The sequence below is a fragment of the Arvicanthis niloticus genome, chromosome 14 (genome assembly GCF_011762505.2).
Source record: "Arvicanthis niloticus isolate mArvNil1 chromosome 14, mArvNil1.pat.X, whole genome shotgun sequence".
NCBI classification, from domain to species: domain Eukaryota; kingdom Metazoa; phylum Chordata; class Mammalia; order Rodentia; family Muridae; genus Arvicanthis; species Arvicanthis niloticus.
The window spans coordinates 12,547,863-12,566,598 of NC_047671.1; the positions used below are offsets into that span (position 1 = coordinate 12,547,863).

Here is an 18,736-nt window from a genome sequence, read left to right on the forward strand (position 1 = left end):
TGAGTAAGAAAACACTAAAAGCAGAAGAGCCAGCTGGGAATAAGATATCAACCTCAGCAGAAGCTTCTGGCAGATGGGAGCTACTCTAACTTAATAGAAAAAGATTTAAGAAATTGTTTTTAAGAAATTATTTCAAATGTATGAGTGTGCTGCTTGCTTGCATTATAAATATACCACACGAGTGCCTGGTCCCCATGTGGGCCAGAAGAGGCCATCACAACAGCTGGAAGTGGAGTTATGGACAGTTGTGAGCCAACATGTGGGTGCTGGGAACAGAACCCAGGTCCTCTGTAACAGCAGTCACTAAGCCATTTCTCCAGCTCACAGAAAATGAGATTTTAACACAAAACATCAACTATCAGTGGTCAGTAAGTTTTCCCATTTATATTTCTTCTATTGGCCAAACTCTGTTAAATGTCATACAAAGGAAAAATACTCTGGCTGGATCATAGTAATTGTGAGAGTCTCTTTCTTTGCTTCATACCTTCAGACCGATACCCATCATCCATCACATTCTAAGCTTCACTACTCACTCTCCTGCTTCCTCCTCTTGGCTGTATTCCAAGGGCATTTCTCAATTATCAGCACTGACTAAAATACTAAATGCAGTCACATGCCCTAAATGGAACACACATGATATGGTCTGAGTGCTAGACACTAGGCTTCTCCTGAAACACTCTAATATGAACTTGTTTTAAGCAGTGAACCCACAATCACCATTTAGTGAATTCAAACATTTAAAAGACATTAAAATTTCTATCAGGAGAAATTTATTGAATACTTTCAAAGCATCTATTAAGAAACTAGATAAGTGTCCTTATAACAAAAATCAGTTTTATCAATGTAGTTTCCAATACTAAAGAACTCATAGAAGGAACTCTATATAACTATAGTGAATATCACTTTAATAATAATTGCTAACTTCCTAACATTGATCTTAGAATTCTCATTTATATCTCTATATGTTCATTTTTTGTTTTTTGTGCAAGTATGATTCAAGTATTAAGGATTATTTCAACTTTATAGAAACTGCTGGGTAGCTAAACTTTATGAAGACCTTTCTTTTTTTCTTTTTTTGGTTTTTGGTTTTTTTTTGTTTTGTTTTTGTTTTTTCGAGACAGGGTTTCTCTGTATAGCCTTGGCTGTCCTGGAACTCACTTTATAGACCAGGCTGGCCTCGAACTCAGAGATCCGCCTGCCTCTGCCTCCCAAGTACTGGGAATAAAGGCGTGCGCCACCACCGCCCGGCTATGAAGACCTTTCGAATAAAAACTTTCAAGTATTCTTGTTATCATTACAATTTCCACCTTATATTTAGCAGTGTAAATGTACATATAAACTCTATTCTTCTGCATGCTGTAGTCATTCTGAACTTTCGTCACATACTGTACGCGCCGCCACTCCTCCAGTTCTCCTCCTCACAGATTGGTCAGCATAGAGTGCAGAACACACATAGTAGACCTTGATCTCTAACACCTGCAACTCAACTTTCCTCATATTCTAAATGGGTTCTAGAACCATGGGTAATGTCCCTGATGGATAAACAAAAAAAGGTTCTGAGTAACAACTGAAATTTAATTTGTAATTTAATGCATAATGAATTCAAGGTGTTTTTGGCAACACTAACCCATGCTGCATCAGGTGTCTTCATTAAACCTCAGATCTTAACAGATGTGCACATTTTGCAATGCACATGTAGTTACACTATGCTAACTGATGCCACCCTCAACACCTTGGCTCAAACCCATCCCTACTGTGAACTGCTATGTTTCGACTGCACATATGTAACAGGAATATAGTATTTAATTAAGAAAAACAAAACTTCACTTTTATAGCACTATTCTTCAGTATATAAGTGTGAATTAAATCATCTTTGAATAGTATTGCATTACAATGTTTGACTACAAATAGTTCTTTTAAAATTGTTCATTTGAGGTGCATTAAAAAACATTAAATGGATGTTAAGAGTAAAATTAGGAAAACTTTCCAACAATTACTGGTGTTCTTTAACATACTTATATAATTTTGTATATGTATTTATTTGAATGGGCATTTTAGCACTGATATGTTCTATATCCAGCAATATCAAACACTTAACCAAACTTAATGTATATGTGCTCTCCTGTGTCAATGGAGGCCAGAAGTGGGCATCAAGGCATGTTTCTCAATCACCTTTCTATCTTCAGGCTCTTCCACTGAACCTTGAGCTCACTGATTCTGCTAGACTAGGTGGCCACCAAGCCTCTGGGATCTGCCTGTCTATTCCTCCAGAATCACCACTGAGGTCACAGATGCATGGATCAGACTTTTATATGGATGGTGGGGACTTAAATTCAGATGCTGAACACTCACTCTTGTAAGGGAAATCCATCTCCTTAGCCATCCGCTTAATTCTTTTTATGTAAAAATAGGCACAATTATTTCATTAGAATGCAATGTTTCCACTTTTAATAACAGTAAAGTTGTATGTATTATTAGTATACAACACTGTTTCTAAAAGTTAATAACTTATTGTTAGTAAACGTTCAATTTATATACTTAGTTCATATTCCTTGGATTACATAAAAATTTCTCAAAAACTGATCATTAATAGAAAAAGTGTGAAACTGTTGTAATTCTAAAACATTTAATTATATTTGAAATGATAAAGCAAAATCTAGAATATTTAAGCATCCACAGCCTTGATTCTACACTTCACTAAGCACTTCAAAAATTGTATCTTCATTTGTTCATCATTTCATTTTCAGAAGTAGTAAACAAACTGTCCCAATAATTGGCATGTAAGGGGAAAAAACCTAAAGTACTTTTCTCACTTTCTGGCACTAAAAATAAAAATTAATTCTAATAAAATAGGTAACAGGAAATATAATCCCATACTCATACTATGATATATAAATGAAACCTGGAATATATGAATACTTTATTTTACTTTTTTGTTGTTCTTTTGTTTTTCGGCAGAAGTCTAATGCTAGTCTAATACTCATTGAGATTACTTGTGTCAGCCTCTGAAGTACTGATATCGCAGGTATTACTGACCATATCCGGCTGAAAAGAGTGGGTGCCTTAATAGTTCAGAAAGTAGCTCATAAGTTTGAAGTCTAAAACATAGCAATTAAAACTTGTTTCAAAGTACCTATAAAGAATTATAAAAATTAATCTGAAGTAAACTAAGGATATAATTCATATATATATATACAATGTCCAGAACAGGAAATTCAGAAATGTAATAGAAAAGTTATGTTGACTACATCTAGGAGATGCAGAATAACAAATAAATAAGTGATTGTATGCATTTTTTTTTCATGTTGAAAATATGCTAAAACTGACTTGGAATGACGAACAAACAACTTTGTAATATGTACTTAAAATGGGTATTTTGTTTCATTAAAAAAGAATGCCTAAGAAAATACTAACTAGATTGAGGACAGAGAGGAGACTAACACATACAGTTTTCAGAATGTAATCATGGACTGTCACAACAATTCATGGGTGGCAAGATCTCTCTGTGAGAAGATCTGTCTGATCTGTCTCGTCATAAAGGTCCAGATGCCCCTGTATTAGTCATGGAAAGTACATGGTAAGTAAGATACACCCATCTACCTGCCCGTATTTTGCACTGTAAAGTGGAAAGGAGAGAAGATGGGTTTTCATTAAGGAACTAACACGTTCCTGACATGGTGGCCAAGCTGTTTTATAATCTCATGAAAACCTACCAGTGATCCATCCTATGAAGCAGGCATTAGTCTCCCTCATATTAACACAACAAAAAGTAGGTCAAAACCAAGAATTATAACCAAACTCACCTAACAAGTGTACGGAAGTGCCAGAAATAAATGGATTTGTCCTCAGAAGCCTCCTGCATCTACATTCCATTATACCAACTTCCTTACACTGGACTGAGATGCCAAGTCCATTGTGAACAGGTTCAAGAACGTAACACAAGGTAAAAACACTTAAAACTCCCACTTCCCAGACACGTTGAATATTTCAAGCAAAATTTGATCTCCTGTAAATAATGTGCTTACTTGAAAATATTTCAACTGTACCAAAGCAGATATAAATTGCTGTCTATAGTTACTTCTCACACAGGTATTTCAAAACCATTCCAAGAACAACTTTTTAAAAGTGCAGTTAACAGTAGTGAGCTATAAGTTGACAAACCCTTTGGTTGGACTGTTTTGTGTTTCCGACATAAAGATGCATTTCCTTTTGGCGGGAGGGTCTTCCTCTTCATCAGAAGAGCTCTCTATTGTTAGATCAATAACATCTATCTTCTTCTTGCTTGCATCACTGGCTACAGTCACTGAACAAGGTTTACTAAAAACACTTGAACCTGGATGTAGATAAACAGAAAAAAAAATATCACAGATATAACAAAAGCTAGCTATAGAAGTCTTAAATGTCTGGATCTGTATATGACAATACACAGCTAAGAAAACCATTTTTCTCTAGCAGGAACTAACTTGTCTGCTCAACATTAAGTGAGGACGGCCAGGGCTATTCCTGACAGAGGTCAGAGGTCAGAGGTCTCCTCCACAGCATGTTCTCTCCAGCTCAACAGTGGGTTAGTACAGAACATTTCAACTGTAGTAATCATCATATAGAAGTCCCAAATTGGTAAACTAAGTTACTATGACATGAATCATCCACTCATCACCCATTCAGTTTATACAGGCAATCACATCTGTCATATTATATAACATTATTCTCTATAATCTATTAAAAATGAATGCTATTTCATTGGGGAAAAACCATCAGACATTAATCAATAAAACTGTACCTGTCTACACTTTTTACACTTATGTGGGCAGCCCTGGCAATGTGAGGCCTAAGAATTCTGTGATGATCACAAGAGAACAAGTAGCATTCTGGAAAGTACTTTCCCTTCTTACTCAGAAAATCTGTTATTGCTTTTTTGAAATTCAACAAAGCCAGAAGAAAATCAAAGGCAATGAGTTCAGAGGTTGCATGTGTGCATGTATTTCAACTTAGCAAGCTCCTTTGGCATGTCCCTTCAGTGCAGATGAGTGCAAGGAGCTAAAACCAAGTACAGGCTGGATAACTACAGCTATAGAATCCCTCCACCAACAAATGGGAGAATTTGTTCAGTAACAGCTAATTCATGACCAGTCTCCACACTGATTAATAAATAATATATACAGTCTCTCCAACCACACTGGATCCTGTAAAGACATACAAAATAATTACTATTCTTTCTGTTTCAAAGGTGTGTTTATGTAATACACATCCATGTACAGACATGGGCATGCATCTGAAGGACAGGTTAATATTAAACATCTTCCTCAACTGCTCGCCACTTCAAGGTCTCACTGAACAGATTTTGTTAAGTCTAGTTTAGTGGTTCTAAACCTTCTTACTGCTGGGACACTTTAATATAATTCCTCATGTTATGGTGATTCCCACCCCCCAAACATAAAATTACCTTTGTTGCTACTTCCTAACTAATTTTACTGTGATTTGTAATTATCATATCTGTGTTCAAATATCATATCTGTGTTCACTGTGAAAAAGTTGTTCCACTCTCAAGGGCGTCAGCACCCACAGCCAGAGAACAGCGCGACCTAAGGATTGCTGTTTCTGCCTCTAGAGCCCCAGGATTACACAAAGGCCACCCATGGTCCCAGCCTTTCAAGGTAACTCAGAGCTGAACTCCAGGCTTCATGGTATCTATACCCATCCTCAAAGCCTCCTAACTTACTTGTTTTGTATATAAAACACCATTTAAAAGCTTGAAGGATGGTACAGAAATTAGCACATTCCTTAAGAAAATGAGGAAGGATGGATGGCCTAAGCTGGCAAACTAACTTCTGCATACAGTCCTAGTTGTTAGAGTTTATACTTCATAATTTGCACTTCTTTGAGTGCTCCTGACATTCAGTACATACTTTCAACTTTTGTACAGGGCTGGCTGGTTACTTTCATAGCTTCTTTCTTAGGTCTCATGGGACACCAAGAACCATCTTCCTGAAATTTGATCTCATCCACATCAGAACAGTCATTGAGAATTTCCATAAAAAGCCTGTAAAGTACATAAATATCATAAAAATCAAAGATGAAATAAAAAATTATACACTAAAAACAAAGTAACAGTGCTAGACTTTAAAAAGACCTGGTATACTTATGCACACATATATACACAGAATTAAAAATAAAATCTTTAATAAAAAGACCTAACTTATTAAATCAGTTCATACAATTTTCTCAATCCTAATATAAACAATGTAAGAAATCACACTTAGAACTTAACTCCAGAGCCAGAACAGCCTACACACTACAGCTTTAAACTTAGCACCTATGTAATATGACTGCATTTACAATGTACACACAACTACTTAATGCTTTGTAGAGTCTCACTATATCTATCCCTGACTAGCCTTAAGCTCAGATCTACCTCTGTCTCCTGAGTGATGGAAGTACAAATGTGCCCCACACACCAGCAGGTGCTCTGTTGGTTTTCCTCCACTTATTCTATTTCTTTGTCTAACTGCTTGCCCAGAGTTACACTTACCCATCTAATATCAGACTCTCATAGGCAGCCTTTTTGTCACACACAGGACAGATCCAGGTGGGTTTCTTCTCATTCATCTGAAGATAAAGAGCAGCATCAAAGCACTGCAGATGTGTACAAGTCACTGCACGACACGGGATTGTCAGCCTCATCTTTCCTAGCTAAAGAATAGAGAATACAACAGGAAATGAGTTAAAACAGGACAAAGAGCCCACAGGAGAAAAGAGGCACTCACTAGATAGTCTCAACAGTAAACCAAGATGTTCAAAATAAAAAGCTCCAGTCTAAATTTACTCCCATGAAGACTGTTTAATTTTTTATTTATAGGTGGTTTTAAGATTTTTGAAAGATCATTTCACTTCATTAATGTCTAAGTCCAAAGGGGCAGAGAAACACACACACACACACACACACACACACACACACACACACAAATTAATGATGCTTTGGGGAAAAAAAAGCTGCATAAAGGTAACTAAATAAAGGCCAGGCAATGGTGGTACACTCCCAGCATGTGGGAGGCAGAGGCAGGAGAATCTCTATGAATTCAAGAACAGCCTGGCCTACACAGTGAGTTCTAGACCTGGAACTCGAAGGCTACAGAGAAACAGTGTCTGGGAGAACTCCAGTAAAATAAAATAGCTAAACAGCAGGACTACTAAAATATTGATATTTTAGCCCAATCTGGCAGCAACTGCTGGAAACAAAATTGAACAACTATCAGAATAAAAAGCTTTATTCCTCTTATACTACTGACCCTGTGATTAGAGTTATCCAACCTCAGTTTCTTCATTTGCAAAACAAAAAACTCGGAGCTTGTCGAAACATTTATACATTATGAAAACTCAAAACTTATTTTCTTTCCAACCCCCCATATTACTTTCTATAAATTAAAAACAAAAGCACATTTCACACTGGTAGCAATCATCAAATGTCATCCAAAAATTCACTATTCATAGCTTTTCTCATAAAGTTCTCACTTTTAAAAGACTTTGTTCCACAAGCTAATTCAAAGAAACTTTCACACACACAAAAAAATATGGTGAATAATGTCCAGTTACAATGTAAATAAAAACAACAGCAATACTACAAGATAGAATGAAATTTAAGGGAAGAGTCATTAGTGGGAGCAAAGACCATTTCGTACTCAGAAAGGAAGCAGTTTTCAAGATGATGCAATTATAAAGTTTTAAGTATCTAACAACTTAAGTTTGATTATTTAACACAAATCTAACTCATGAAATTATGACAAATAACTTAATATCTATATTGGGAATTTAGATGAAATGTGCTGTTTCTAAATGTTTCTGTTTATGTTCCTGAAATAGAAACAGGCATAGAAGGACAGAAATAGATGTCAATAACCATCAAAGCAGGTACCACGGTCAGATGTTTTTATGAACAAGTTTTACCATATGTTCAGAGAAGACATAATCTCTCTCTAATCATAGAAACCATAAGTGCAGGTGAACAAAATACAGAGTGAACACCTGTTTACTTCCCTAACCCTAATTCCATGTGTTCTTTTCTCTAATAGAGATGAAGGTGAGATGTGAGATGCTAATGAGTGGCTTTCTACCTATGAGGTCACGAGGAGTTCCTGAAACCAAGAGTCAGGACAGACTTTAGTCACACAGTCCACATCTAAGAAATCAATTCTTCAATTCCTCAATTCCTAATCTCTCCATTTTAGAATAGAGAGACTTCGGCCTTTCCATGCCATGCTTAAGTTCCACTCTATCTTGTAGTATCGCTGTTGTTTTTATTTACATTATAGCTGGTCATGATTCACCCTATTTCTCCTGTGTGACCCTGTGTTTTTTCTCACAGATGGGTCTCTTTCAAACATACCACACCTGAGATTTTAAAATTAGAATTCATGAATCACTTAAATAATAAGTGAATTCAATTCTAGTTTCCTTTATATACTTTCTTTACATAAAATTAAATTAACTGAATTAAAATGTTTTGCTTTGCTTCTGGTGAGAGTTGGGGAGGACTCAACTTTCTTTAAGGAATTCCCTACTTGGGAGTTTGGACTGCTCCAATGAATGAGTCTGTGGTGCAGCACAAAGTGGACCTGGTAGTTTTGCGGAAGTACTCAAGGGTGGGAAGGTGGGTCTGGGAGGAATAAGAAGGGAGTGTGATTGGAGTACACTGTATGAATGTTAGAAAAAAATCGTTTGTTTCTGCTTCTATTACTTAATATAGATTAATGGTTATATCTTATTACCTAGCTACAACTAACATAAACTGACCAATCTTTAAATAGGCCAATTCATTTATGTGAAGAGTTTCTGTTGTGTGTAGTCATTTTTTTAGGTATGTGGAATAAATTACTGAATAAATAAAACAATAAATCCCTAAAACAAACAAACAAAAAAGACAGACAGAAACTTTCATCCACTCTTCATGACATCCCTCTACCCCTATCATTAGGTAGAGTCTGCCACTCTTTCATGGGTTGTGTTCTCTAACTAGATTGTCTATGTTCTCTCAGTTAGCTCAGTGCCAACCACAAATTACAGAGGGATATTAGATCTGCGAATGATTTCTCACCACATCGCTATGTAAGAATATATGAAATAAAAATTTTGTGTAATTAAAAGTACATTGCAATGACAGCCCATACATCATAACTCATTAGGCCAAAATCATTAATTAGCATTTATCAGACTCCAGTAAAGTTACTGCTATTTATAGTATTACATGTACTGGGATAAAAGCTCTTATTAAACTGCATTATTTCACAACATCAATTCACAACAGTTTTCTGAGCATAAGGCTTTCTACTCTTATATAACAATTCTGTACATTCTTTCCTCAGAACTGCTTAAATATAAAAAACCAAGCCAGGCGCAGTGGTACTGGCCTTTAATCCCAGCACTTGGGAGGCAGACGCAGGCAGATCTCTGTGAGCTCAAGGCCAAGTGAGTTCCAGGACAGCCAGAGCTGTTACACAGGGAAAACATGTCTTGAAAAAAAAACAAAACAAAACAAAAATAAACAAAAGAACACAAAAAACCCTTTCAACACTTACTCAAGATGGTATCTGAATGGAAAAGACAAACATTTAGAATGTTATCCCAATACTCTTCCATTCGCCCACCCTTACTCTTATATGACACTTAGTCACTTAAGAAAAGCAAAACTGGACCAAATGCTTGTCACTTTACTTACAGGGCACATCAAGGACACTCGAAGACTAGTTGTAGCAATTTCACTATCGGGATCTGCAGTAAGTTTTTCTTTAACTTTAAAAAGAACAAAATGGTAATAATAAACTTTAAAGTTAATGGTAGTATAGAGCAGAATTACAGACTATTTTAAAAGTTCCTACCCTCCTTTGAATAGGTGAAGAGACAAAAAATGTGAAATAATAATGTAGTAAACCACATTCCTATTATTAAAGAATTATCAACAAACTCTACATCACATATTTAATTGAAATTTTTAGATTTCTATTTAAAAATAAGGCCACTGAAAAAGAAGAGTTAAAAAAAATTGTTTCAGAATTTAACACAACAGTCGAGAGAGGAATATGGAATGAAAGGAACAAGGGACTAAGATTTCATGCATTTCTTCATACTGCCATTACATTTTTATTGGGGTACCCTGATTGTTTCTGATAGTATTAAATTTATAAATAGAAAAAAAAAAACATTCTTTATTTCCTCTGACAACAGAAAACAATGTGGCAAAGTACCTCAGATTTCTTCCACTAGGTAACAAATATAAATTTTGTTCCCCAGCTATTTATTTATATTTATATAATTATGAATTTTATAACAGTAAGCATATTGATCAAATGTTAATAATTATCAAGATAGTATTATAATACTATAAAATATGTTATCAATTACAAATTGAATAAATATGTGTATATGTACATATATAAAAGATGTACACATACATACATGTATGTAGTATACATGTGAGTGATTAAAATTATCATATATTGCTATATATGTAAGTAAGGATTTCCCTCCAAAGTGTATCATATGTTTAGTCTTACAAACATTACTTACTTAATGCTCTGGAATGATCAGGATTTCTAATACCTTTCATTTTTAATCTCTGTAATAACATGGCTGATGTAAGCTGTCGTACAAGATAGACAGACATGGAGTAATTCTACAAAGAAAGAAAAGCTGTTTTAAAGACAACATAGTGTTTTGTTTTGTTTTTTACTTATAGAAAATGTAGAGGGAAGAAACTCTAGGCTCTAAAAGTAACACTCAAATTCCAAAGGAGCCTTGGCAACTGCACAGGGACATCAACTAAGCATTTGAGAAAGAAAATGGTTTTCTCATTGTAAAATCATTTTCAATCACTTGTTATTTTTAAAACATGTTTGTATGGTAAATAAAGTGTGGACAAGTGCTTTTGTGATTATGTTTCTAATTTAGCCAAATGAGTAGCTTGGGGGGGTCACCATGAGAACATTCCCTGGTTTTAGTTACTGATGTAACAACACTTGCTTTCATAGTTTCATGTGAAAATGGTTCACACTGCACTAACCAAGTTCAAATAACACTGTTCTAAAATTAACACTTCAAATTTAGACAGCCAAGTTCTAATTCTTTCTGATCAGACTACCTGTTACACGGCCTAGAGCAAACCACACCAATAAAGCCTATACCAACTTTTTTTATCCTAAATAAGTACAATAAATTAATTTCATTTCCCGAGTGGAAGGACAACCAAAACACAAGAAACGAATTACAAAAATAAAAACCAAGGCCAGAAAGTGTCTACATCCAATTTCACACTTAGGTAGGTAGTACACAAAGGTACTGTTGACTATTCACAGAGGCACGCACGAGTGCAGAAATATTCTGTTCTACCTTTTCACTGCATATAGTCACTCAATTTCACAACAAAGAATTCATTTAATAATTGTCAAACCAAATCTTTTGAGTATCCAAATTCCAACAACACTGCCTAAATATTAGCTTTGTTGATTACCTTATTACCCAAACAAAAAAAAGAAAGAAAAAAAAAAAAGTATTTCTATTCTACAACACAACTAAGATCCTATGCAATGACCTTAACCCATTTATTTAGAAATGTAAGTTATTTCCAGATCTATAATTATCCTTGTGGTTAAAACAAATTTTAAAAATCCTACTATAAACATATACCTCGTTTTCGAACAGGATTATGTTTTACTTCCATAAAATAAGACTCTGACAGTTGATACTCAGAAATATTTCCATTATTTATTGGATAAAAAATGATTCTGCTTTAGTCAGTTCTGTAACTGTTATCTTTCATTTTAAGACCGAGCATCAGTAGAAAGTCATGTTAATCAACCTGAATATTTATAGAAGCAATTCTGACTGAGTATCTTATGAGATGCCCTGGATCTTATCTGAACCATGAGTTGTTTATTTAAAGGCAAAAACAAACTTGGTTTTTAAGGCTTCTGTTTGTTTTATTTTTTGAGACAGGCCTTGGTTGGTCTGGAATTTGCTTTCTAAATCAGACTAGAGACCTACCTCTGCCTCCTGAGTGATGGGAACAAGGGTATACACCACCACACCTGGCTAAGAACAGGTTATTAATAGATTTTTAATTACAACATGAGTACAGTTAACCATTTCCTACAAAGACCAATAGAGTGTTTTTTATCCTCTTCATGAATACTTGAGGTTTTCAGTTTATAAAAATACTACTTAAACACTAAAGCTAGACCACTATTTGAAGAAATGTAAACATACACATTTTTCCACTATGAAATAAAAACAAAATTCATGACAGATTAAAAGTAATGTCCCATTACCATCACCACATAGAAAACAACTGCTTTTTAGAGGTGACAATTAGGAAACTGAAGGACATAGTTTCAATGTTAAATATCCCTCACAGGCTCCTGTGTCTGAGGAACTGATCCCTAGGTGGCGACACTGTTTTGTTGAGATACAGAGCAAGCAGCTGCTTACCAGCATGCTCTCTCCATAACAGACTAAATATCACCTACAACTAGGAATTGAAATAAGCTGTTCTTCATTAAAGTAGCTTCTGTCAGGTATTCTCTCACAGCTCCACTACACAAAGCTACCAGCCTAAGAAAAGAAATCAATTCCCAATGAAGACACTTTCATACCACCCAGGATAAAATTCTTACCTTTCCAATTTCAGATGCCCAAGAAATAGAAATCTGATTTGGCACAGCTGAAGACAACCTAACTAAAGATGTGATATTCAAGGGGCGTCCAGGGCGCTTCTGTTCAATCCCATTTTTAGGTGGTGGTGCATAGCCCTATAATCAATCATAAAGATACATTTAAAGGCTTTATAGGATTTAAACATTTTTCTCCAAGATGTAAACATAATCTTGCCTAATTTTTGTTATACTGTTATTTCCATTTTATCTTAGATACAAATACATCAAAAAAATAAAATCTATTTATTCCACCATTTAAATTAATGTTGACATCTTATTATATTAGCAATGAATCTTTTTACAGAAAACAGATTTCTAAAGATAAACTGACAGCTCAATAAAAGCTCATCTTACGGAGGCCCCATCCGAAAAACATACACATGGATGAGTGGGAAGGAGCAGTGAACAACTTTTGGGAATTAAAGAGGGATTCATTAACAAGCTTTTAAGGGCTCATTAAAATCCTGTAAGTAGTTAAAAATGTTTTCAATTGCCTGATCGGAAAAACTATGATCATTAAAACCAGGCTAAGAACTGAAAAGATGGCCCAGTAGTTAAAGAGTGTTTGCTGCTCTCTTCCTGAGAATCTAAGTTGAATCCCACTAAACTAGACCAGGCAGCTCACAACCACGTGAAACATCAGCTTTAAAGCATTAGGTCGCCTTTTCTGGACTCTGCTGGCACCCACAGACAAATGTATGCATGTACATATACCCAAATCAAACAAAATATTAAAAATAAGGCCAAACAAAGCCATAAGCTTTTAAGAGGGAGATAGATCTCTGAGATTCCTCTGTATATAGTATACTCTGTATATATAGTTATCCTCTGTCTCAAAACAAAACCAAACAATAAAACTAAAAACAAAACAAAAACAAAAAAAACCACCTCAGGTTAATATGTTTTTTAAAAGATATTATTTCAGTAGGTATTAAATTGGCTTGACTTTAAGTAGGAAACAGTCACTTTTTATTTATAGTATATACAATTCTCAACTACCAAAAAAATGTGATCTTCAAAAGCAAAACAGTATATACCTTTTAGAAAATAAAACTTGCTTAGCTGCAGTAGGGCCTACATATTAAATACACAGTATGTTTCACTATGTATAGCAGCTGATGTACAATTTGGAACTTCCCTAAAACACGATTGTATTTTTACATACTACGGAAATACAAACACAGTGAATTGACTACTATATCCTTGCCCTCTTATGCCCAACCCAGTCTCTATTAATAGGCCTGGGTCCTGGAACTCATTGTGTAACCAGGCTGGCTTCCACTTCAGAGATCTGCCCTCTGCTACATGTTAGGATTAAAATGTGTGCACCACCATAGAAAGTGGAGCATATACTTTCAACAGAAAAATCTTCTGAAGAACTTTTCATTCCATTATTAGCACTTACTTTTTTATCCTTAAATATGGAAATGCTTTACAACACATCTTAAAACTATACCTCATTCCACTAACACACCTCAAATCCTTGAGGTCAAAGACAACCTTAATTGAGTGTGTTAATGCTAATACAGTCTGGGTTCTTCCAATAATTATAGGTGAAAGGTTTCCAAACAGCCAAGATCCATGCTTCCTTTGCAAAATGTCCTTAATTATCTGTTGGCTCAAAAGCTGAGGGTGCACAGCTACCCAGTCAGTCAGTAGAAATAGTATCAAAGTTAAACACATACAGGCAATGGCCAAACATCACAGCTAACACCTAATCATCAGCAAATGTAAAGACCCTAATAGATTTCAGCAATGTTCAACTATATACTTTACAAATGGTAAAATTCAGCACTGGTACATAAGCAGGGCTACAGAATACACCCAAGTCAACTAGCACTGGAGAATGTCCTGTCCGCTAGTCTCCTAAAGGGAGGATGTATTCAAATAATAATTTTTTATTATATAAGACTGTCAACAAAATTCCAAATATCCTCGGACACCTTAGGCATACATAAAGAATTTGCACGATAACATGGACAGGTGTGGTATGTGTTTATATGTTTAAGACAGGCATGACCATTTAAACAGGTCCACCTGAGGCACCTGAGAGGAAAGGAGAAACTCAAAAATAGATTCTCTTACTTTAGGAGTTTGGGAGATGGCTCAGTGAGGATATGAGGATCTGAACTCAACTCCCCAGCATCCACATTAAAAACTGAGCTAGAGGCAGGCAGCTCCAGTACCAGAGGCAGAGACAGGCGGGTCCCAAGAGCTGGATGGCCACCAGTTGGCCCGAGCAAAACAGCTTCCAATTCAGTTACGAGTCCTGTCCTCCAGCAGCAGGAGGAGAGTGATGACACTTGCGGAGCAGCATGCACAGGAATATTAGTGCCAGGACTTAAGCATTTATAAATGCAAACTTTTGGTTGTCTGCTTTGAACACTAAATGTAATTCTGCTTTGGCTTTATCTATTGGTAGGTTAACCAAATATGCTTGGGGTCTGCCAAAATTTAAAAAAAAAAAAAAAAAAAAAAAAACCCTCATGCCCTAGCTGAACGTCAACTGTAGTTGGAGTTTGAGTAGCAATGCATTTCAACAGTGTGGAAGAGACAACAACAGTAAATGTACTGGAGTGTTGAAGGCATTTACTCAGCATGAACAAGGCTGTGGCTTTCAATCACTCACTCTCTTCCACTGTGTATCAGGCTCACCTTTTATTTCCTTAATCTTTTTTCTTTTAAAATGTGTATGTGTCGAGCTGGGCGGTGGTGGCGCACGCCTTTAATCCCAGTACTTGGGAGGCAGAGGCAGGCGGATCTCTGAGTTCGAGGTCAGCCTGGTCTACAGAGTGAGTTCCAGGACAGCCAGGGCTACACAGAGAAACCCTGTCTCGAAAAAAAAACAAACAACAAAAAAAATGTGTATGTGTCTATGTGTGTGTGCACATACATACATGCAGAAGCAAGAAGAGGGTGTTGTAATCTGGAACTGGAGTTACAAGCCCTTATGAGTAAATGTAGAAAACTAAGCCCAGGTCCTCTGCAAGAGCATCAAGTGCCCCACCCACAAAGTCATCTCTCGAGCCCTTGGATTTTGGATTTTGAGAAATAAACATTTCATTGGGAATGCTGTGTCCTTTCTACAGTACCACATCTAGAAGCAAATGAAGGCTATATGCCTCATTTTCATAGACTGAACAATCCAAGGCCTTCTTCACTGTGCACTTTTCCACGATAAGGTTTCCTGCGAAGGGGAAATCTTGCCATTAAGTTGCTTTTATCAGAGTGTTTTATAACAGCAACAGGAAAAGAAACTAAGATCTTTGGTGAGTTTCAGGTTTAGCAAAAGACTGTCTTTAAAAAAAATTAAGAGAACAGAGGAAGATAACCCAACGTCAATCTTTGGCGTGCACCCAGCCCCCCACATACACACAATTTTAAAAATTCAAACATGTTGTCAGCTCAGTGGATAAAGCACTTGCTGTCAAAGTATGAAGACCAGAGTTCTGGAACCCAGACCAAAGGACAAAGCCAGGCTGGCATGGCAGCCTCCTATAATTCTAATGCTCAAGAAGCAGGACAAGATTTCCAGAGCAAACTGGATAGCTAGACTCGCAGGAACACAGGGCATTAACTTCAGGCCTCTACGTGCATACACAATACACATGCCAAAATGTGAACACAAAACACTACATACATGCACACGACATATATTTTAGAAAAACAAAAGGAAAGGAAAGGAAAATCATCTTGAAGTGGGTAAAATAAAGCTGGTTCTCATCACTTACTTGATGTATGGAAGTTCAAGGGCATACTACTGTCAAAGCAACTAATACTGTTTCCTATTCCAGTTACTTTGTGCATCCAATATAGTAGCCATCTGTAATGGGTCCACAATGAGTGGATTTTTAAATAGAGTCACACATAAAAGGACTTATGCTAGGTCAAAAACAAGTTATACTCAGATTTACCATGGGGGAGTCCATAATTACATGAAAATTTTATCTGTTTTCAGCAAACTGAGCTCATGGGCAAGAACAAGTTAAAATCCTGTGGCCTCTTAGTACATTTTTACAATTAGAATAAGGTCCCACTAGCTACAGAGGTCAATTCAACCCCTAAAGATCCACTGTATCTTTCTTGAGGCTATAGCATACTTATATGATTGTCATGAACCTCAAAATCCTGGTAGGTACAAATGAAGACAGCATATCTTATTATCCCAGTGACTAGTAACTGGGGGCCAACAGGTACTTTGAGAAGTCTTTCATCAGTGACATATGAGCTTATGCCGTCTGTTCTAGAAGATTCTCCAGGTATGACGGCACACATCTATAATACTCAAGCTCAGGAGACGGGCAAGAGGCCTGTAACTATGACAGCCAGGTCCATATAGCAAGTGTCAGGGCAGCCAGGTCTCAAAAATAACAAGAAAAAGTTTTCATAAGCTTTAAGTAAAAGGCCACTTTGTGGAGTTGATGCAAAATGGCAAGCCCCTTGCTTTCCATCTGTGAAGTATGTCTTTGCCTTTCTTTCTCCCAGCACTCACACTCTTCTTTATAACCAACCCTGTCTCAGGAGGGGGGAGAGTACCAGATTCCTAGGACAACGGATGCTTTATACAGAACTCATATCTTCACAGACAGCCAGATATAAGTACGAAAGGGTTCTCGGTGTTTTAGAGCAGAAACAAACATTGATTGTCTAGCAATGTCATGGAAGTACTCAAGTATCTCATCTTAAAATGTCTGGAAGAGTAACAAACTGAAACCTGTGTAACAGACTGCATCCATTAAAATACTAAATCAAAGCAAGGTACTGACAGTTATTTAGAGTTTTGTGGAACTCACAGACACAGCTATACAGCCTTCACAGTTACTGTAACAATATCAAAGAGTTTAGGATAAGTCTGGTACACTGCAAGCAAACTCCATCAATGGCAAAATCGTATTACATTGGACAGGTTGAAGGTGAATCTGTAACACACAAAAAGCCTCCACAGTTCTATCTTTCTTCAAGGACAGTAAAAGAAGTAAAGAGAAATGGAGTCAAATGAATCTTAGCACACATTAAGCAGGAAAGAAAAAAAAAAGTATAGGGGGGAAAAAAATCACATAAAGTATGCACAGAATCACTCATTTGATTTTGTTAGGCTTCTTTTTTCAAACATCAAACCCCCCACCCACCTAGCACTCTTCAATTCAAAGTACAAAACCTTCCTCCCCTGGTTCAGATGTTTGTACAATACACTCAGGAAAAGACAGCACTTTTGGCTCTTATTGCTGAAAGTCAGAAATCCAAGAGGCACAATGTCCTACCTGGTTTTTGAGACAGTATCACAACGTGGTCCAGACTGGCCTTGAAACTTAGATCCTTCTACCTCAGCCCGTCACATGCTGATATTCCAGGTGTGTTCCACTATGCCCAACTCAAAACGGCTTTTGAACATGTACATATCATGTAACGTAAGCAATCCTCACTGACCACACGGACGCAGACCCTCTCATCTTCCTTTCGGTCTTCCAAGGACTATCTATCTCAAACTTCAGTATCTCAAACATCTACTTCTAGAAGATCCAGTCAGTAAAAAACGAGTGTTTTTTACTAAACGAGTGTTTACACTCGTTGAGCAGGCCAGTAAAAGAATTCACTAACGTAAAGGAGCTTGCCATTCAAGACTAGTTATCAAAAGTTCAATCCCTAGAACCTATATAAAGATGAAGTGTTATTTTGAGTCCTCAAAATTGTCATCTGACTTCCACATGTTCATCATGGCACTTCTATGTATACACCACACACACACACACACACACACACACACTCATTTAAAAAAAAAAAAAAGCATATTTTAAAACTCATGGGATAAGTCATTTTTCAGGTTTCTAAGACCCATAGCCCATGAATAAACGATATGCCTAACAACAAAGGAAGGTCAGTTTCCACACTTATTAAGCACTCGGTTCTCAGAGAACCTAGATCAGTAGAATGCACTGTGTAACTTGTTCAGCTGCTCATATGTACTGCTCACATTCTGAGTCAAGTCTCAAGCCCAGCAAGAATACTAAACAGCTTCCCTGTTTCTAATAGCAGCTTTT

At 36.4% G+C, this 18,736-nt stretch overlaps 1 protein-coding gene across 20 annotated transcripts in view; it reads right to left on the bottom strand.

Annotated features, from left to right (window-relative positions):
* Pias2 (protein inhibitor of activated STAT 2) overlaps window positions 1-18,736 on the bottom strand; it is a 78,821-nt gene that overhangs the window by 15,464 nt on the left and 44,621 nt on the right. For all 20 annotated transcript variants that reach the window (XM_034517727.2, XM_076912415.1, XM_076912421.1 and 17 more), the window contains 6 exons: window positions 12,660-12,794; window positions 10,558-10,663; window positions 9,710-9,783; window positions 6,530-6,690; window positions 5,907-6,040; window positions 4,162-4,333 (listed from right to left, as the gene is read on the bottom strand). In XM_034517727.2, the coding sequence (XP_034373618.1) occupies window positions 4,162-4,333; window positions 5,907-6,040; window positions 6,530-6,690; window positions 9,710-9,783; window positions 10,558-10,663; window positions 12,660-12,794 (782 nt within the window). The remainder of the gene's footprint in view (window positions 1-4,161; window positions 4,334-5,906; window positions 6,041-6,529; window positions 6,691-9,709; window positions 9,784-10,557; window positions 10,664-12,659; window positions 12,795-18,736) is intronic.